This window comes from Amblyomma mixtum, chromosome 5, assembly GCF_055824585.1.
Source record: "Amblyomma mixtum isolate Tamu chromosome 5, ASM5582458v1, whole genome shotgun sequence".
NCBI classification, from domain to species: Eukaryota; Metazoa; Arthropoda; class Arachnida; order Ixodida; family Ixodidae; genus Amblyomma; species Amblyomma mixtum.
Genome location: NC_143016.1, coordinates 60,661,318 through 60,683,545, shown reverse-complemented (window position 1 = coordinate 60,683,545; position 22,228 = coordinate 60,661,318). Strand labels below are relative to the sequence as shown.

At 46.9% G+C, this 22,228-nt stretch overlaps 1 protein-coding gene across 1 annotated transcript; it reads right to left on the bottom strand.

The window, feature by feature from the left end:
• Positions 1-3,278: 3,278 nt before the first annotated feature.
• Positions 3,279-21,603, bottom strand: LOC149342373 (uncharacterized). The gene is made up of 9 exons (XM_089546787.1): positions 21,573-21,603; positions 16,791-16,937; positions 11,941-12,061; positions 10,995-11,048; positions 7,817-7,988; positions 6,799-6,899; positions 6,239-6,302; positions 5,010-5,180; positions 3,279-3,944 (listed from the first exon to the last, which is right to left on the bottom strand). Exons 1-9 carry the CDS (start codon positions 21,601-21,603, stop codon positions 3,279-3,281), a joined length of 1,527 nt encoding a protein of 508 aa, XP_089402913.1.
• Positions 21,604-22,228: the final 625 nt, after the last annotated feature.

The window sequence follows — 22,228 nt, the reverse complement described above, 5'->3', positions numbered from 1 at the left end:
CCAGCTTTGCATTAACAAATGTGCAGATAATGTAAAGGTTAATGAAATGTGATAGAGTAAATAGAAAGTTGATGCAAATTCTAAAGGATGTTAAAAACCATTTTGTAGGCGAAGACACTTTTCCGGACTCCATCCTCGCCGGTAGTGGAAACCGATGCATCGCCAGCAGACGCGTATGCTCTCTTCTGTGGTTCCACGGCAACTGATCAGAGCACGTCCATGCCCTTCAGTTTGTGTGCTTCGGCGCTCGCGTGCGCTCCCGGTCGAACCATGCCCCTTACAGCTGCTGTCCCGCGCGTTTGAGGCCACTGTTTCTGCATACGCCATCGCGCCGCTATACGCACTCCCCGCATCCGCTACTTCACAAAGTTACGATGGGTAGCGCAGCTGCTGTACCGCTACATAAAAATATCTTTGCAGGTGCAATTTATCTACAAGAAACGTAGGAACACGCACATACGACAGATCAAGGTGGACACGTACAACGCCTGTCTGCATTAAAATAGCGAGCGGCGTTTAGTCTGCCATACTTTGTGTTGAGCCTTCCATGGGAAGCGGCGTAGTGCTGCCATCTCTTTAGCTTATGCCAAAACCTGAACCGACAGCTGTTGGCACTGTCCGATGGATGGCATGGGATCTCTGCGACAATGCACACCAAATTATTTCGGAGTTCTCCGTGGTTCTCAGTCCATGCGTACATCCCTCTAACGCTGTAGAGTCCCTAATGTGTACTAATCCTGGTCCAAGCTCACATATGCAACAGAAAAGGCCACTCATGTCTTTAAACGAGTACCCTGCGTACGTAGTGCACACACGGCCGCACTCATGGCCGTATACTGTGTCCATGGTATAAGAGGATGGATCATCCTGAAAGAATACGAGTGCCTCAAGCAGAGTACTGGACTCATTCATCCTGGTGAAGGCGCTTGATGACGAGTAGCGCAGTGACACTGCACACCCTGCGGAGCGTGGTCAGCCTTCAGGCAGTGGGGATGGGCAGCCCGGCTGCCCATCCACACTGCAATCCGGCTGCCGGGCGTACTCGTGGGGCAACTGCGGCGTCCCGCTGGCCGCCCTCGTAGGGCTTTATTTCTAACAGCGGCCGGCGCCTTCGCAGTAGCTGCTTGCAAGGCAGCACCTGCGCGCGCGGCCATTGGCAAGGAGGTGAAGAAGGGCACTTTTGAGGGAGTTTAAGCCTCCAACTTATCCACCAGGCCGAAGCAGCAAGCGGAAATGTAGGGCTTGCTGTCGGGTCTTTGGGCGTACAGTACCGGCCATAGTTATGTGCGGCCATGCGAAAGCCCGGTCGAGCGGGATATGTCATCGGTGGAGATGCTATGTAGCGCGCCTGGAGCAGTATTCATCATCGTAACGATTGCAGTATGGGCGCTGTTGAGTGTTTGATGTGCTGGTGGACGCACAACTCCAGCCGTACATTACAAGGCCGAATATGACGCTCTTTCGAACGATAAGACCTCAACTCCGTGCCGTATTCTCATTGGCCACAGCAACACCGCATTCCTTTGAACGAATATGTTAATGGCGGTAAAAAATTCAGCAGAGGGGTGAAAAAGTGCCGGATTCCTGCCTCTGAGCAGGTAAATTCCGTCGGTAAATTCCGTCCATAGTTAAGAGGACGCAGCCCGGAATACTAATAAGAGGCCGCTAGCATAGATCATAATCCTGGCACCTTAGAAGGCAGTTACAGAAAGAAATGCGCACTGTGAACACAAAAGAGTAATAAGGGAGTAAGCTCTCTTCTAGCACACTCCCTTTTATAAAAGGAATGCGCTAGAAGACAGTTTAAACTCTTTTTACTCCCATCTAGGAGTATTTGTGCGAAGTATACCAAGGAGTTCCATGTGTCCTGTGTTGATATTCTTCCCTTTCGCCTTCCTTTTACAGAAATAAATACGCAAGTATATTCACTAAGCAGGCTTTCCTTGAGTCGTGTTGCTTATTCATCGGTCAATCACGAACATCGGAGTTAACATTCAAGTAGAGCTGGAGGATAGATTTGGTGCTTAGAGGGGTAACGCACCGGTCCACTACACTGTGCGCCACTGACAATAGTTACTCCTCTGACGAGTACGGCGCAGTGAATTTTGCTAGACAGGCAATATAATATCCTGTATTTTCTAGTTGCAACATGTCATTTAAATTTTTTTCGCTTCGCAGTCTGTGATTGGCACTGATTGGGTTAGTGTGCTATGGCTGCGGCATGCAGGCTTGCTTTCCAAAAAATTAGTAGCCTGCGACGCGTGTGCAAAACCTTGGAACGAGGACGTCGGCTTGAAAGAAAAAATAATAAACTTCAAACTATTTGCATCTGTTTCAGCTTGACACGAGTAGAAAGAGCTTACTGCGTGGCTCAGTGGCGGCAACGATGCAACTAGCCAATGGCGAATGCTAGCTGCACTAACGTTTAGAAGGTGCATTGAGGAACATAGTGCGAAACAAAATTTCTAAACCGAGAAATCGTCGCGTGCTTCACATGGCTGGCTATGCCTCGGTGTCGTAGTTGCGGTAATTCTAATTATGATGCTAACGAGCTTGGAAGGATGCCCTCTTACCTCTCGTAAAGGGTGTCCAATCGGGGTGACAACTGAGACCTCGTGTTAATGAAATAGACAAATTGTAGACAAATTGTAGAATACATATTCAATCTGTGTTTCATCCATTCTCCGGCATCTGGATCCAGTAAGGTCCCGAACTGTAATCCCTACACTTTAAACACGAAATAGAATAGGCTGCTAGCAAAACTATGCGACTTAAATAAGATTGTCGCTTACGCGATACTCGGAACCCCTTCTCCAAAGAAGTCAGGATAAAAAACTGATATCAAGCGAAACACTTAGAATCGGGTATGTTACAAAGGATGCACAGATTCCTTTTCGGCGCCGTGGGTTGTAGCTGAATAATCTCGTTACGTATGCATCCAAGGCAAAAGTGCACAAAACGGGCGGAGTTTATTTCTCGCACAAGCAGGAACACATATTTTTTATTTCTAGCAAATTAATATGTCGTATGTAAGTGCAGTAATTTTCGTATAACTTGCGCCCGGGTAAGCCTCAAGAAAACTGAGATAATTTTTTCTGTTTATATTATACAGAATATATACGCGGCGGCAATTTTCTGGACCTAAACTATTCCTATTACATCCTAGTTTTTGTATATTTTCTTTCAAACACAAGCCGCGAGGGAGGAAACTGCTCACTACACTGCTAGCTCTGAACGACGCATTGTTAAGGGATCCTAAAGGACATGGAATCGGCTAACTAGACTGCAGGCCCTGGAAAGCACAACACCTGCTCTGTCACGTGAACGACAGGCTCTGTAAAGTCTAGATAGTAGCTCGTCCCTGGCTCGTCCAAATCGAAATCTGCGTGGTAGCCAACGTCATTTACTCCGCCATCGATATCACTGTAAACATCTGCGGTTTGGGCGACAGCCGGCAGTGCATCCACTGCGACCTCAGGACCTGCAATTACATGGACATCTTCGTGTACGGTCTGAACTGCGGGATGAACAACTTCGACTTCGTGGGTCTCGATCACAGGATTGACGCCGCCGCCGCCATCGACGACCGTTTCGGAAACGGTTTCAGACGCCGTGCCGACGACCGGCGACGCAACAGTTTCCACCCTTGTTCGGACGACATGCTCGATGGGCTGCGTGACGAACATGACTGGCTCGAGGAAGTTGGTGTGCGTCTCGGTGTAGTCGACGGGAACCTCGGGGTAAAGGGTCAGCGGCTCCGTGAACACCTTGAGCGCGAACTCCTCGGCCGAGTCCGACGCGATGGGCAGCACGGGTGTGACTGCTTCCGTGCTCGCGTCGGGAACTCGCACTGCCACAGGTGCGGTCCTCACGGGTACTGTGGGGAAGCCCCAGTAGAGGCTGCTAGGCTTGGTCTTGACGTACGTCTCCAACGTACCGCAAATCTGCATGGCGCATAGAATACAGCAAAGATTCCTTTACTCGTGTGCGGTTTCCTCGAAGTCAGTCTAGTCGCGCGTTTCTTCATCTAAAAGTCTGAATACCTATGCCTTCGTCGGTATGATTGCCTGCTTTAGTGCATTTGAATATGGTTGAAATTAAAGTTGTTGTGTAGAGAGCTGCAAGCTAAACTTACGTATGCCTGACTTGAATTACAGTATGCCGTATTCTTTTTATTTATTTGTTTTTGTATTTCGTGACTCCACGGTTGTGACCACACCCTGTGACTGAACGCGTCTTCTCTGCATGGCAAGTAGCATGCTATAGATCTTGGTGAAGTCATAATGACGGCCGCCAAACACCGCGCGCTGAGGACGAAAAAGAAAAGAAACTTCCGTACTCCAAAAGGGCAGCACATACACTGTGATATCATAAATTTGTGATCTGGTTTCAGTAAATGCACAGAATACTATCTGCGATCAATATGTTTACTACATGAGCGGGAGCCCCCATGCAGTGAATATCACTTTTCGTATGCATGCCTGTGTCAAATATGTTCCTGTCATACTGCTATACGCTGCTGGTATTTAATCCATTAAACTAAACGTAACTGTAACTTCACTTGCATTTCGTCGCCATTTCTTTCACCTTAGGCTACTTCGCAAAATAAACTTCCCCGACACTCACTTCTGGAACGAACTAACCTCTTATCTATCTTAGCTTTCTGCGTGCGTTGATCCGAGCCACCAAGTCGGAAACACTCCTTTACTCATTAATTGCTTTTCTTCAAGTTTGGTTCCACGGATATCTCGGTACTGGAATCACCTTTCTGGACTCATAAGCACAAATGATGACTATGAAGGCTCATAAAATGAGCTAACTCATATTGTATAACTATAGGAGCCTAAAACTCTACCCCTTGCTTTTGTGTTTCGTGTCTTGTTCTTGTTTGTGTTGCTACAGGCCTCACCATCTCCTCTTTAATGCCATTTGACCTTGACGGTGCTAATAAATGAAAGGAAGTAAAATGTCTCGAAGCGCTGCCCTCGGGCAGTCAGTTGAAGACTTACCTGTTCCAAGCGTTGCATACCGAGCGCCCCATTTCTCACACCTGTGCCTGTGAACAGCAGGCCCAGAGTTGGCGCGTCAAGATGGCAAAGACTGAGAGCTCTACGATGGAACGGCACTCCCACAAGTATGAGCCGTCCTGTGTGAGGCAGCAGCTCAAACGTGTAGCCTCCCTGCAGATAGGAAGCAGTTATCCCAGCCACTGAAGTTGATGGTCGACCGGCCATTTGGGGAGTGCTACTTGTGTGTAGGTCAATGAAAAGAATCATCTAAATCTAACTAAACTGGATGCCTTAAACTCTAGAGATTCATTTTCCAGTTCTTGATTGTTATCTTCTATGCCTTTCTTTTCGGACATAAATTTGCTTATTCACTAATTTGTGCCCCCTCTTTTTTTTTTTTGGAAGGGGGGTACTCCCGCCTGTGACGTCACAGTTGATAGCCGACAAGGGATGCCTTTCGCTTTGTGGTATTATAGGTACGGCTGTCCAACGGCAGACGGGAAAAAAAAGTGTATGAGGAGAATCAATACAGAATGCGGCGTCAGCAGGAGCTTGTTACGAGAAAGTATTTGCAAACAAAACTAAAGCCTTCAAAATAAAAGTAAGCAGCTCACTTGCGGATGTATCGGTAACAAGGTTGCCACCAGCATTGGTGGTATACAAAATGGCCTGGCCGCTCACTCGCCAGCGCTTCAGACCTGTATCATACAGTCTGTAATACGACCTTCCTCTACGTAAACATTTGCTGCTGGTCATTTTGAAGAGAAAAGAAATAATTATTGTTCAGAGACATATCCCAGCACCAATTCGGGGCGCCATAAGGAGGAAGACCTTGTGCAAACAAAACAGTGCTAAAATTACGGGCACATGCGGCCTCGCCTTATTGCGTTCACTTTGCAACCGTCTATCTGCAAGACAAGATCGTTAGTCTGCGCAACGGAAGCGATCTTATGGCTGATCCTACTTTTCCTTAGATAAGTGAGCTAATTAGGCCAGAGTGAGGATGTTGTAGCGGGCCTTGCTATCATCCAGTGTAAGCGTTTCGTGAGGCGTACATGTAGTGCTTAGCAGCCGCTAATGAACAAAATTTATAGCCTTGCAAAGTTGATTGAGGTAAACTCTTTGCCGCCACCCACATCGACGGTCAAACATGGTGCACAGATTGCCTAACTATAGCATGCAAGTGACGCTAAGCAAGAAAGTGCAATCCGCAACAAAATGAAACTTACTGGATTAACAAAGCCAAACCTGTGCAGTGAAAGACCTGAGACGATGCTACCATCGTACGCCAAGCTGCAAATGGCAAGAACAAAGACTTCATACCGAGGAAGAAGCAGCAGAGGTGGTTAAAGAAGCAAAGCAAGTGTCCACATGCGCCGAAATAAACAGTATTCATTGATCGTAATAGGCGTCATTACACTTCCACCACAGCAATCATTCCCCGGCGCTGTAAAGACATCGCAGTCTAAGCCACGCTGTCTAGTAATCCGTTGTTGATCGCGGAATTCGTAGAAAAATTCTGCTATGACTTATCCTCAACCATATCTGAGTGACAGCAGCTGATTAAAAGCTAAAAATGCCGAAAAGTTTGTTTATTGCCCTTCAACATTTTCGTGTAGGTATGTACATAGATACGCTTAAGTGTTTAGGGCGTATTAGATCATCAAATAAAAGCGCTAAACAGCACTTGTGTACTTTTTTTGATCACTTGCAAAAATGGCTGCCACTGTTCTCGGAGAATAAATATCGTCATCATAGCAGTAGCAAAGCAAATCTAGCGACGCCTTACTCCGTTACGTGGTGGGGTGCGACGTGATTCCATGGAACGTACGATCCACAAAAGCCAGGCGGGTACTCCTCGTTCACTGGTTCAAGTGCTGGCGTCAGAACCTGGAAAAAGTCTGCCAAAATTCAGTCCTGTCGCGCTTCTGAACTTTCCATTTGTGCAGAGGGGGATAGGATACCGCACTAAAGTCTCAACTGATGTGTTTGACATAGCTTGCAGTTTAGCCGATTCCTCTGACGCATTTGACATGAAAACTAACCACTGAGCAATGTGATGGTTACTGCAGCATACATTTCGATTTCTATTCTTTTTTTTCTTTTTTTCTCAGATTTATATATCGAGAGTTGGCGTACAAATATTTTGCATATAGTAACACATCTGTTTGCTAAACTTCGCCAGTGCATTTTTTTTTTCATGAAACGTTTGTACGCTAAAATGAAATACCTATTTATCTTGTCTTTCTTTTCTTAAGCACTTGATGACATTCGATAGCCTATATCGTAAGCAGTGTTCTGTGTAATTTTACCGCTAGTTTTCGGTTACAATGTTATTTTCACGTGCATTTGCAGAAGTTCTCATTTTTCCTTACGCCGATAGTTAAAACATTTTTTAGAAGAAGTCCTCCAGACCCTCTTTCCTCTGAATATTCTTACATAATGAAAGTGTTCAATGAACTAAAACTGAAGCAGCCATGAAAACAAAAATGTAATTCTGTCCAAAGTCGACAGCGTGCCTTGGTTAGTTGCAACAAGCAGAAATTCTAAGCGATAAACATCAAGAGGGGTAAGAAAGATTGTCTAAATTGTTGTAGATTTCTGGGAAAAAAAAATAGAAACAATGGAGGAGCTACGAAAAAACGATGGTCCTTGTGATAACAGCAGGAATAAGCTTTTTAATAAAACCAAAGTAGGCGGGAAAAGTTGCAATGTTGATAAGCTTGTCTCGATCGAGACGGCACCTCTGGTCTGACATGCATTCACCAACGATGCTATGTATACCCATTAAGCAGGAAGGCCCTCACCTTGTACCGGTGCACGAAGGCGATTTGCTGGTGTAGGCACGCGGTGCTGTGGACGGAGTTCCAGTCCAGGCCAGCGGTAGCGCATGAGGCCGCCGGGAACCACATGAGCCCTCCGCCCACAATCTTGCCGGCTTTTCCTTTCTGCAGTGAGGACCCGCCTTGGCACTGGCGGCTGTGGTCCCCATGGTGTATCTTTCCAGGTCGCTGCGGTACCGCTGGCTCTTGAATATCGGGCGTTTTCTGCGCTCCGCGCGAGGGTCGCCTTATCGCGAGAGCATTACTATCGGGAAGTGCCGAGGTGGGAAATCTATTACGCTGTGGGATGGTTGAATTAATGCCGGGCGCTTTGTGAATGCGCGTCAGCTTGCGCTTCTTTAAAGCGAGTGGCGCCTTCTTGGGCAGCAGCTGTTTTCGTGATTTCTCCAGCCGTGGAGCGACTGCTTTACTTCGAAGCGCGCTTGAAACAGGTAGATTCTGCATCGGTACGGCATGCGGCTGACGAGCGCCTGCCTTGCTCCCAGGAGACCTTAGAAAAGGTAAATTCTGTTCTGGTGCAACACCCTGGGTGTGAGGCTTGTTTAGAGCAGGTAGGTTCTGGGCCGGTGCGGCACCCGGCCGTAGAGCAACTCCCTTGTTCCGAGGGGAGTTTAGGGCAGGTAGATTCCTCTCTGGTGCGACATTCGGCCTTAAAGCGGCTATCTGGGTCTGAGGCAGGCGTTGGGCAGTTAGATGCCTCTTAGGTATGGCTTCTGGCCGTGAGGCGACTTCCTTGGCACGAAGCGGGTTTAAGGGAGGTAGGCTTTGCTCCGGTACAACATGCGGCCGTGTGTCGACTGCCTTCGTACCAAGCTGGTGCAAGGTAGGTAGATTCTGTTCAGTTGCGACAGCCGGCCGTAGAGCAACTCCCTTAGTCCGAGGCAGGTTAAATGAAGGTAGATTCTGCTGCTGTGCGACATTCGGCCTCAGAGCGGCTTTCTGAGCCTGATGCAGGCCTTGGACAGGTAGATTGTGCTCCGGTACTACATGCGGCCGTGTGGCGACTGCCTTGGTAACAAGTGGATTCGGCATAGGTAGATTCTGCTCCGGTAGGGCACCCGGCTGTAGAGCAACTCCCTTGTTCCGAAATGGGTTTAAGGAAGGTAGATTCTGCTCCCGTACAACATTCTGCCTTCGAGCGGCTGTCTGGGTATGACGCAGGCCTTGGACAGGTAGGTTCTGCTCCGGTACGACATGCGGCCGTGTGGCGGCTGCCTTGGTAATAATCGGTTTCGGAATAGGTAGATTCTGCTCTGGTACGGCACCCGGCCGTAGAGCAGCTCCCTTGTTCCGAAACGGGTTTAGAGCATGTTGATTCGGCTCCCGTACGATATTCGGCCTTAGAGGAGCTATCTGTCCCTGACGCAGGCCTTGGACAGGTAGATTCTTCTTCGGTACGGCTTTCAGCCATGGGGCAACTTCTTTGGTCTGAAGCGGGTTTAAGGGAGGTAGACTTTGCTCCGGTACGACATCCGGCCGTGTAGCGGCTGCCTTGGTACCATGCGGTTTCGGGATAGGTAGATACTGCTCCGGTACGGTATCCCGCTGCGAAGCGACTTCCTTGGGCCGAGGCGGGTTTAGGACAGGCAGATTCAGTCCTGGTCCGGCAGGTTCCTTAGTTTGTGATGCTTTTTTGCCACGATTAATTGGAGTAGCTGGTACATTAGCGCCTAGGCTTTCTTTTTCCACACCAGCACTGCTAGGAGCGGAATCTATTTCACCAACCGGATTAGCCTGCAAAGAATGCTGGAATGGAAGGAAGGCGCAATATAGCCACGGCTCTAAGACAACCCGCAAAGGCTTAGTCCTTACAGTAACTTCAGTTTGGACAGAAAAGTATTTGTGGCACGAACCCGAGAAGGCAGAACAGTTGTCTACTGGTGTGGTTTCATTTTGCTTATGTGCTGCCAAGCGCTACGGCTCTAGGCAAGGGCCAACAGAGGGAAGAAAAACTATGGAGACATTCAAGTCACCGTAAGAGTAGATTGCGATAGCATTATATTTCACATTTCTCGCAGCTGCTGTTAGAACTTCTGTGTGTTTGCGTCACTTTCTTTGCAACTGTCGTCCATCAACTGCCATATTCGTATCTGCGCTAGCGGCTATCCGCTATGATGTGACGGTGCCGACATTTGCATAACATTTTCTCCGATTTTGATTTAGAGTTCCTGCCTAGAAACTAGGTTGTTCATAAGCCGGTGGGCAGCTTGTGATGGCGTCACAAGGTCAGGTGACCTCTCTCGACCAAACAGCGAAACTCCACACCGGACATGGGTAGACTTTTGATGTGAATAGAACTCTAATGCGGCAGTAAAAATATCTGCTCGTTTTCACTGGTATAAGATTGGATGCAATCTAGGCTCTTTAGATGTCACTGTGAATCCGACGAGTCTTCTTCTCGCCTCCTCAGACTGAAAAAGAGTAGGGGAAAATAGAGCGTCTAAGAGGCGAAAGTACGATTGCGCAGGTGCAACTACGGACGCTCGAGCCACAGGTCAGAGGATGTTGATGAGTGCATAACCAAGGAGAAAGGAGAGGACGCTGTCAAGACAGCAGGGGCGCAATGACTGTCTCACTGACGATGGGAAGCTGTCCCGCACCGAAACGGAAGGAATGAAAAAAGTAGGAAGGCAAGAGAAATACGCGACAGTGCATATGCCATGCATGATCTTGTGCGACATTGCTTGGATGAACCTAAGACCCTCTGCTCTGAAGTATAATTTTGCAACTCATATATCTTGCACAGGTGTAGGAGTTAATTGGGACACAGCTGCAAGTCAGCACGATCTACCAGCCGAAACTAATCAGTCGCCATATTATTGGTCCCTCACTCCTTTCATAATCTCTGGGAAGGATTTGGTACCAAAGAAGTGGTAGAATAGACTGCCACTGCTAACTAACGGAACAGGAGTCAAGCAGCTTTACTGCTTGACCACAGCTACTTGTACAGCATAGGGAGTTTGCTGCAAACTCAGCGGTTAGCGAGTCCCTTCAACGTCAATGTTCTGTACAAAGTCGCAGCTTATAGCGGACCGCGGTAACGATCCTGGCTCTACACAGTATGCAAATCAGTGATTCTACAGAAACGCAGAGAACTTTACAGTGGCCCTAACTGCACTGCATACGGCGCAGTAAAAGAGACCCTAACACAAAAACAAAATAATCGGCCGAGGCAGTGCTCGAGCGTCCCCTTCTTCTCTATGTGTGTGTGTGTTTTTAGTTCCACCGTCGGCTAACATGATGCCGCAGTACAAACTTTGTCAAGCTTTTACACTATTGTTGCTTAGTGGAGTCCAGCCCACAAAGATTACAGCAGTAAGTCTTTTTTCTCAGGATAACATAGTTTTTTTTTTGTCGCAAGCAGCACTAAAACACTTACCAATCCGCTATGTGCTTTCTTTCTTGGTTTGCTTCGAATATTCCAGCCGACTGTTTGTCGCCTTGGCACTTGCCCCCTGCCCGGTGCAGGCTGACCACCGCTGTGATGAAGTTGAAAATTGTCCTGTACAGGTCGGCCGCTGGCCTCTTCGGGACGACCGCTGCCTTGTTTAACTTGACCGCTACCTTGGTTAAGTCGACCACTGCCTAGCCCAGGTCGACCGTTGTTCTGCTCAAGTCGACCGCTGCCATGTTCAGGTCGACCGCTGGCCTGTTCACGTCGACCGCTGCCCTGTTGAAGTTGACCGCTACCTTGGTTAAGTCGACCACCGCCCAGAAAACCCCTGTCCTGCGCGGGTCGAGCGCCGTCCTGTTGAATTGGAGCGCTGCCATGTTCATGTCGACTGCTGCTCTTTTCAAAGTGACCACCGCCCTGTGCAGGTCGAGCGCCGTCCTGTTCAAGTCGAGCGCCGTCCTGATCAAGTCGAGCAGTGCCATGTTCACGTTGAATGTTACCCTTTTCTAACCGACCACCACCCTGCTGAGGTCGGTTGCTACCTTGGTCAAGTGGACTACTGCCTTTTTCAAGTCGACCACTGCCCACATCAGGTTTACTACTTCCCCTTACAAGTCGGTCATCATTCGGTTCCAATCTACTGCTGTTCTTTTCCAGACCATGTAGCTGAGCAACAGGTTCCTTTCTCCTGTACTTCCGTCTCCTGTGTCGAATCCTAAGCACTTGGACGATTCGCCCTTTTTTTCTGCGCCTTCTGGAGCTGCTGAGGAAACCGCTACCGTGAAACCTCGACCGTTTCTCATCGTGCGCAGCACCTAGACCGGACCACGAAGTTCTCTTGTGGGCCAAACTGCTTTGCCCTGCCCTTAAATGCCGACTTCCAGACTTCCCGACGTTCGAACCGAAGCCAGCTTGCTTGCGGCCTACGTGACTAACGACTGCGCTCGACGCCTTCCCTTTCTTGGGACCGTTGAAGACGTTAGCCTTGCCAAACCGATTTCTTCTCTTCGAAGAGAACCTAGACGAGCTAGGAGAGCGCTGTGCCGACGCTTTTGTGTGCATCTTTTTGAACCCGAATTTTTTTTTCACTGCAGGTCGAGTTACTCCAGCTGTCTTTTGGACAGAACCCCTCAGTCGTCTCTTGTTGGAGTTCACAGTGTTGGAGTTTGAGAAGAATGGAAGCCTCTTTGAGGACAATTTCGCTTTCATGGCGTTGCCATTCTTCTTTGCGGTGACTCGTTTCGTCTTCGACTTGACCCCTCCTTTACCGCGTTTCTTTCCTTTAGGCTCGGTGTTGATGCTTGGCTTCGCACTCAAGGCCCCCTTTTTTCTCTGCGTGGAGGAGTTCGGATGCGAACTTTTTTTTGCACCGGTAATCGCACTCTTTTTCAATGCTTTCCCTTTTTTACCCCCTTTTCTTTTCGATGTGGCGACTTTGGTCTTTTTTGGCCCTTTTGAGGGGCTCCACTTGTAAAGTTGGGCTTTACTTCCTCTTAAGCTGCCAGCACCAGCAGATGCACCAGATGGCCAGATTTTCGGATTTCTTTTAACTATCATCGTTAGCCCGCCGAAGTGTTTCTTACTGACGCGAACCATCTTTCCTTTCGCACCCTTTTTTAGCGATTTACGTTTCTTAGAGCCCGGAGCCTGTTTCCTTGCAAACTGCGAAGCTTTGTTCACACGTTTAGTCTTCTTTCGAGCTGGGTGTTGGTTCAGTGCTGCAGCTTTTCTTCTTTTTCCTTTCGCTGAGTAAGCCATGGCTCTGTGCTTTGAAGATGCCTTTAGATTTTTCGCTGCGCCTGTTGGAGAGCAAGCAACAAATTCGTGCATTCAGGAACATCTTTACTAGCGTCACTTTGATTGTTTGAGATAATTGCTGGAAGAATCGGCAGTTGTAAAAGGCTCCGGATAACGATTTTATTTATAACTGCAGCGGCGTGTGTCCTTCCATCCTTCCAGCCTTTCTCTCTTTTCTTACTAAGGTCAAAGTTGGTAAGGAAAAATATTCATTCATTCAGAGCATTATCACGGATTAAGGAATTTTGAAGGCCCATTTTAGTCATGGGTCATCATTGGGCTCATGCCAGCGTTTGATGAATCAAAATGCTTTTATGATCCCATGAAACACATGAGGACTCAAAGTGTGTTAGTCTTATAGAACAATTAGAAGATAGTTCAGTTAGAAGAGGAAAGGCTTTTAAAGATAGTTTCGAACGAAATTGAAGTACTTTCCACCAGCTGCAAATTATTGATCATAGCACGTGATTTCGACAGGGTAGAAGAAATTCAATATTTTTTGTCGTAACGTTTCCGCGGAATGGTATTATGGGGGCGCTGATGTTTTTTGCACTCGCAACATTCCTTTTCGTTTTCACTGCTATCATTGACTTAGGTGTTTAAAAATTGGAGTACATTCCAGCTCCGCCTTTAAGGGTATGACGCTACGGCGTTAATGGGCCCCGTTAGTGACTCTTAACACACGTACCGCTGTTAGTGAATACCAGCAGAGTTCATCGGTCATTGTACGCAGCCTTTCTTTAAGCATTAACAAGCGTATATAAGCAAGGATGTTTAAGTGGTTATCAGCGTTCGCAGCTGTGTCTATAATTTGGTTTATGCTTTAGATGTCGTTTGTGGAGTTTGAGTCCCAAAGCGACCCAGGCTATGACGGGCGCCTTAGTGAAGGGCTCCGGAAATCTCAACCACCTGTGTTTTTTTAACGTGCACTGATATCGCACACTACACGAGTCTCTAGCATATCGCCTCCCTCGAAATGACTGCCGCGGCCGTGATCGAACTCGCGTCTTTTGGATCATCAGCCGAGCACCATAACTACTAAGCCGCTACGGCGGCTAGCTGTGTTTATAGACATAACAAGCAAGAAGGCATGGTTGTAGGACAGTCTTCATTATAAAGATGTGAAGTTGCTGCATATAGGGCTCTATTTGGCACCGTTTGTTGCCCAACGACACTCTAGTTCTTTGTATAGTGCATTCGTCAGAACGCATTAGCGCCATTCTAGATTTACTGTGTCGTTCCTAATTTTCTGTCACTCGTAACCAAAAAAACATAGCAGTGTTCAAATGAGCACAGTAATCTTACCTGCAGCGTGAGAAGCCCTTAAAGCAGCTGACTTTTTTGAGCCTGCCCAGGCGGCACCGCCGTAAGAACCTAACAGAGGTTAAGAAAAAATGAAAATCATGTTATGAACGTAGGAGCAGAAATATCTCTCGATATTTCTGCTCCTGCAGAGAAAACGGGCTTTCTATAAGTACGAGTGCCATTTCTACACGGCGTACAGTCCCGGATCCTTCATTACGAATTGCCTTGAAACCTCTTGAAGCGTACGAGGGAAAGCACAGTTGGCGAGTCTATTTAAACATGTATCACCCGTTTCAATGGTTCCCATCCTACCTATTCGGCAAAGTAACAGATGCGCTCTAGCACTCACGGCCTTAAGAAACTTTGAAAGGGATAGAAGGAAAATTATCTTCACTGTGCAACAGTTTGGAGCGCTGGGGATACTACCAGCTGTACTGTGGGACCCAGGAGTATAGCTAGGTGTGGGAATGTTAGAAATGGATGGTACGTCTTTGTGTAGCCATTTATGCAAGAAACTCATCATTCCTGATGGTACACTGTCCATCGCATCGTCGGTCATCTTGTTTGGACAGGGCATAAGTCCTCATCACGGAAAAAAAAAAAACTGGTGTTATGGTCTGCCATAAAATTTGGGACAAACCGAGCGTTCTGTCATGAAATCCGCTGATTGGTCGGGACAGTAATGACGTCGACAGGTCACGTGACATTCCCCTGAAACTTCCCCCAGCCCCCAAATCTCCACCTGCATGTCTCAGGCAGGTGGATGTCTCACACAGATCGTACTGGTCTGGTGACGTGACTGTCATGCTGCTGATGTCATGTCTCTCAAGCAAAAAGATTTTTCTGCTCTTGTGACTTCATTAATGACGCCACTGCCCTACATTCAATAAAGATTTTTTTCTGGACTGCGCCGCACGGTGCCGAGTGTTTGCTCCAGTGGGGATTCTGTGCTATCGCATAAAATTGTGGCCAAGTCGTTTGTGATGACTATCTTTTTCTTTCACTAAGCGACGAAGCAGAATTAAGTGTATATTGTGGTAGGATAGCGCAGGCAATTCGACCTGGGTGCCGCAAGCCTTGCAGTACCTCACCGGGAGACGTGTTTGAAGTGAACACCACGCGCTCAGTTTCAGTTTTGGGCGGAAAAAAGCACCGCATAGACGTGCAGTGCTTTAAAGAATGACTCTTCCTTCTTTTGAAAAACTAATATAGCATCGCAATGTTCTTGACTAGCAATTCACGAATGAAACAAACGACTAGACCATTTTGATTAAAAGCTAATTAGTAATTTTAGCTAATTCGCATTCCAATTAGTGTTATTTTAGAAATAACTGTCCTCGGCGCGACTGACCGTTTGTTTCTCAAAGCATTTTTTTTTATCTCGACCAGGCTGTCTTTACGAATTTTTTTCGGGGGAGCACCCGGTGAATAGATGTTCTGTACGGATGCCTTCCGTTTTGGTAATCACTTTTTTCCCTTGGACATGGTCTCTTGCTCAAAGCGGTTTTCTGGATTTTGTGATCGCAAACCAAGATTTTCTCGTCAAGGGACTAGGGTTGCATTTTATTTCTCTAAATATGGTCGGCAACTGGTATTCCGGGCGAACATTTTGCTCTTCCGTTTGTCCTTTCTGTGCATAGCCTACATCATCCTCGTCTTTGAGATCGTAGCCAGCATTCTACCACGCTCTCCTTCCCAACTCGTTGCCTTTCCTTATTAAGGCGAAAGCCTTTAATGCCTCATCGTTGTCGATAGAAGGTTGTCAGCAGAAGATTGTCAGCAGAGGTGTCACGCTTTTCTAGTCAGACCAGAAAAAAAAATCTTTGTGCATGATGGGATTCGAACCACCATCCTTCCATTCCGCAGCCGAGCGTGCTAATGGCTACGCTACTTCCTTTTTTTTTCTTTATTGCATTTTCACAACGGGTACAAAGAAGTAAAACATGTCATGTGTTGGATGACTTGGTTGAACTGAAAAAATTTTAACCTGCCGTGTCAGTGCAAGTGTTGCTGGCTACGCTACTTCCTGCCAACGCATATGTAGTCCTCCTTGTCTAGGACTCTGGAGAGTGTTTGCAGAAAGGCGTCGAAACAGACGGATGCCTCCCAAACACCCTCCAGTGTCTCCAGCATTTAATATTCACAAAAGATTGTGTACTTAATTAACATCTTAACCACACATCAGTGACACAATCAGCAACACCGCGCTTAAGGCTTTCGCCTCACCGCACTTTAGGTCAACAAAGTGCCCCTCTGAATTTTTAATGAATGCCAATTTTATTTCTATTAGACTCTTCATCTCTTACTTTCAGCAAATACACAGTCTGTTTTCACATTAACTCAGTATTTATTGAACCAGGACAAATCTCTCTCGAAGTCACGTAAGGAAGAAGAATTGCACTAAGAACAAAAGCTTAGTTGAACTATCTTCCAACAACTTACCTGCAGAAGCCCCGCTCTCAAAATGGTAACCAGCTTTTTCGAGCCCTCGTTCTCTGCTCTCTTCGTCATCATTAAGCTCCGTGTAGGTGTACTCGTCGTGATGCTCTTCCCAGTCGTCATCATCACCCTCCGAACTGTCCTGGGTGCCTTTGGATTTCGCAAAAAGAAAAAGAAAAGCGCGATCCGCCGGAAATTTCATTTTAGAGAAGGTAGCATCATATTACCGAGTGCATATTACTCTGACGTAACGTGCAGAGACGGGACGGCATCAAATTCGGATTGTTGTCAGGTGCGCTATCAATGCACTCGAAGCTCTCAAATTAATTGAATGCTTTATTCAGCCCTGAATATTGGCTGAGCGCACTTCAGCCACAAGAAGCTGAATCCCGCCAATTTTTTATAGCAAACCACTGAGCCACCGCGGCGGATGAAGTTGTCTAAAGTTTATGGAGCGTAACCATTACAGGCATGCCTTTCATTGTTCCAGGTCGCATGCAGTCGATCTCTACGGTACTTTATGATGCCTGCAGAGTTCTTGATCCCGTGCTTGTCGTCAAAAACTGATAAATGAGCACTTCATATAAAGAGCCGCCTTGCGCGGAATTCTGCTGTCGTGCGCTCTACTAATTACGCACGTCAGGTTCATTACGCTTTTGACATCAGCAAGCTGAACCAAATGTCCTAATGACTTGGGGTAATAACCCGCCGCGGTGGCTCAGTGGTCACGGCGCTCGGCTGCTGAGTCAGAGTTCCCGGGTTCGAACCCGACCGCGGCGGCCGCGTTTCGATGGAGGCGAAACGCAAAACGCGCCCGTGTGCTGTGTGATGTCAGTGCACTTTAAAGATCCCGAGGTGGTCTAAATGATTCCGGAGCCCTCCACTACGGCACCTCTCTCTTCCTTTCTTCCCTCACTCTCACCTTCATTCCTTCCCCTGCGGCGCGGTTCTGGTGTCCAGCGAGATATGAGACAATTACTGCGTCATTGCCTTTCCTCAAAAAACAATATTTAATTTCGGATAATTGCTTGGATGGATCTTTCATTAATTATATGCAATTATATGGAGCGGGAGGGTGGTGGAGTCCTTATTTTAACCTGTTTAGTGGATATTGTATAGATCACAACACAATGGTGCGAACAAAAGTTAAGGATCAAGAGAGAGTGGCAGATACAGTTGTATGCACGCAGCCGTCATTCTGGCCGACGCATATTGTATGCCTTTAAGGTCATTTACCTCGCTTACACGCTGAGTCCGATTCACAGAAGGGGCGTGCAGTAACTTCAGAAAAAAATAAAAAATGAAGGCAGTGGTTGCGGGCTAACGATGCTGAAGAGCAAGTAGCGGCCACCACGACCACTTCCCGTCCTGCGCAGTTCTTTGGAAGATTGTAAATGAATCGGCTTGTTTGGAAGCAGAATGACGCGAGTTGTGGGCTTGCACATGAATACAGCCGCTACCAGTCACTGATATGAAAGACAGTCATGCAAAATTCGTCTTGTGTAGATGAGGCATTACATAATTTTTTAAGCTATCAACAAATTAAAAGAAATAAAAAAAGCATAACAACGGCGTGGATCAGTGACCCGATGTCACCAAGTTGTGCGCGCTTTTATCTCTTTTTCGTGTAATGCCATGGAGCCGTGATGCTACTCATCTAAACTCCCGTAAGGACAGTCCACTGCAAACACGCAGTGGCATGCTATACTGCTGTGTGATATCAGCTTAATTTCTTTATATCCTCACGTAGTAGTTACTAGAGATCTCAGCGCACATACTTTTCTGTTCTACGGCCAAAGAATCGACGATAGCGCTTAGCGAAAGTAAGCCTGAGTGGAGACTAAGTGGTGCGCTTAAGCGAGTTTAAGCAACAATGAGTTGCAGCCGGGACTGTAGCCAGGATGATGACTAGCGCCCACTTAAAAGCCTTCGTCATATTCATTCCGATTATGCGGCACCGTTAAGCTAGTTGTGGTGTAGGTGTTCTGGAACTAGTGTCGTCCGGACAGAAACTACCTGGACCTAATCACATCCGTTTGGCTACTTGCTTTCGCAATCAATTCATATGAACGCATAAAAAAAGGAACCCACATTATTGACCCTCGTAAACGTCGTTTTGTTAGCGTTCACGAAAACGCCTAGAACCTAATTCACAACACCTAAGTAAAAAAATTATTTTCAGTTTTGGTATGCAGTCGTGCCCCGTTATTATGACCCCCGTGAATATGGACGACTCGAATTATCGACAATTTTTCTGCGACCAAACTTTTCCAGTGCATTTACACCTCGTTAATATGGAAACTTGATGTTCGGATAATGGACAGGGTGGAAATGCACAGAGCGCTTGGGGCCCGCGTATTTTTGTCGCGTTAGTATGGACAGCGATGAGAAAAAAAATATCTTCTACTCCAAACGGATGTCTCAATTTCTACAATTTCAACATTAATGCAGCGCAAAACTTCAAATTCAGAGATTGTCGTCCTCTTCATTCCAGTTTTTAGCAACGTTGCCGAGTCGACGCCCCTTACCATTTGCCATATTGCATGAATGGCTGCGAAGGAAACACTCGGCAATTTGTGCTCCATAGAAAGCCTGTTCAGCAGCTGCCAGTCGACTGAGTCGTGGGGTCGTGTGATGTGAACCCTTGTACTAGTAGTTAGGCCATCTAGCCATGACACATCATGAAGCGTATCCCACACAGATCACTAGGGCAAACTCTAATCATAGCGTTTTTTTTCTTCTAAATGTTTTTTTCGTCATGATTCGTTATTACGGACGACTCGCTTTATAGACAGTTTTGGTCGGGAACCAAAGTGTCCTTATTAACGATGCAAGACTGTATTTACGCTGCATTAAGCCCATGGAGGGGACGTACGAAAAGGCGAGACCCTCCAAGATACATCATCGGAGGAAGGAGGTACAAATGCGGCAGCCTTCATTGGCAGACATGACACCAGCACAACTTTTCGCATACGCTCAGAGTGGATGAAATAAGGTTTCTAGGCCGGGTTGATGCGTTGTAGTACCGGGTCTGTGGTCGCCAGCCACCGATGGAAAATGTGCTGGTCACAACGTAGGCGGCGTTTAGATAAGTAGTCTCATGTCTTTCAATTTAAGTTCACCTATTAGTGCTCTCCAGCTAAGTCAATCTTTAAAACGCCAAGCGCAATAACAGCCCTTGATACGTGTACGTCTTGCGCATCATGACATTGCTTTAATATCTTCTCAGCGGGCTAACCGAACAAAAACAGTGAACTCAGGAAACTTTGGCTGCAGCCCTCATAAAAATAATCAATAGACACTATATCGATATCTTATAGACTCTATTGCCTTTCTATAGATATTTCTTTTTGTCTATTCACAGTCTATAAACTCTCTATAGACAAAATTCTACTAAAAGTGCATGACCACAAATCTATAGATTGTCTATAGCATTTGTACAGCCCATAGAAAGTTGTCCAGGATTTTTCTATAGAGAGTCTATAGACTTTATCGACAGAAGTCTATGGACATTCCATAGCATGTCTAAAAAATTTTGTAAGGGAGCGAATGATACAGCACACGCTAGCCTTGAGATGAATGAGGTAAACACGTTGCATCAACAAGGAACCTTTAGTTTTTAAGAGAGGAAACTGTAGTGGGTACTGTGATACTTGCTTGTTGGCGAACACGTGCTGAAACAATGCACGACTGCTAGAAGAAGCAGCAGGAGGCGCGTGGCCAAACCATGCATTCCTGCCGCTGCTGCCCGTACGTGCAGCAAAGGCTGCTACTGCCAGGTTGGTCGCTTTGCAGGGCAGCCTTCCCCTGCATTCGAGGGTGCGCACATGTAGGCCTCTGTACTTCGGGTTTCTCTGGCGAGCTTGTCGCATCTACGCTTTAAAGGTACCGACAAGACCCGCCAACTTGACACAAACCATTTCGCTAAACGGACCGGCTCGTTGCTGCGAAGAATTTGTAAATGTGAACAATCAGTGGCTGAAATTTTTGAAGACACGCACCACATGCCGGTCATTGTGTGGAATAAATGGGCTTTCCGAAAACGCCGTCTTCTTTCAACGTTGCATCTATGTCCAAATCATCCAAGCTATAACAATGGGAGCGAAAGGATCCCTATCTATATTACACTCCTATTGACACTGGTAATCGCTGGTGCTTGATGAGCAAGTGTGTTTTTCTTTTTGTTTTTGTATTTTCTGCCAATGTATTTAGCTATCACTAAGAAACTCAGTGGCTCAAGGTTTCGTAGTGTTTCGAACGAATGTTCGGTGATGCGACTGCAAACAATCGTGAATTCAGTCCAAGCAGCTTCCTGGACACAAACCCAATACGCGCAACGATGTGGTATACGAAATGCATGAGGGCCAACCACGAGGATGCATGTTAAATGTGAGCGAGATGTTAGCCAAGTGGACACGACAGTTTTTCTGCAATTTTTTTTGCAGTCCTCCTGTGCCTTCCGTATGCCTTCGATCACAACAATCACTCAGGAGGCATGTGTAGTCCTGTTTCGGCAGCGTTCACGGCAAACTCAATGTAATTGCGATAAATTTTTCATGCATATTATTCAAGTAGAAAGCGTGTAAAATAATAAAAGTTCACTATTTTAAATAAGAGGGCGAGAGAGGTTGCTTAGCCTCCACATAACTACAAAGATACAAAATTTTCAACAGATATACTTCGATCCCGAGACTCCGACGGCCGCCATAAAGTTAAGTGCAGGCCGTTAAGCTTCACTGTTACGTCTGAAAGTTGCGCGCATATAAATGATATCAGCCAACTTACCGCTAGGTCCTGCGGAACCGTTCTGGTACATTGCACGGAGAACACAAGAGAAACGTGACAAACAATCACTACTCCCATGCATGGTTGCCTTAGACAGGTTGCTTTATTGCTGAGCCGACCCCGTGCGAAACCTGTCGCGCACATGGCCAGAAGTTGCAGGTGAGGCACGTGCAAGCTTCTTTCTTTGCTAAGTGACGTTGCATGGCTGAACGTGCACAGCGACAGAATGTGAAACGGTGCTCCCGCTGAGCAAACCATAGAAGCTCTATCCAAAAAACAAAAAAAAAGAACAGGAGAACACACGAGAGTCAGAGAGAACAACGTAACCACAATTTCTCTGTAATCAGATCTCTATTCAGGATCGCAGCTGTCGAATGTATTATGCAGACAGCCAACACCTGGCGACTTCTTCCAGCCCGTTGCGCCAACAGCTTTTTTCTATTTTTTTTTAGTTTGCATCTCGACTTTCTCACGCAGCTAAGCTTAGGGACACATTGGAGATTCTCAGTCTCTATCGAATTCGAAGGAGTTCGTGTCGCTGCTACACGGCAAGCTGGATCGCAGCCTAGATTCGATCCCCTCTCACCAAGGCGTTGTGGCGCCACCGTAGCCGCCAACAATTTCGCGGGCATGCTTGCAATCAACCAACAAGTTTA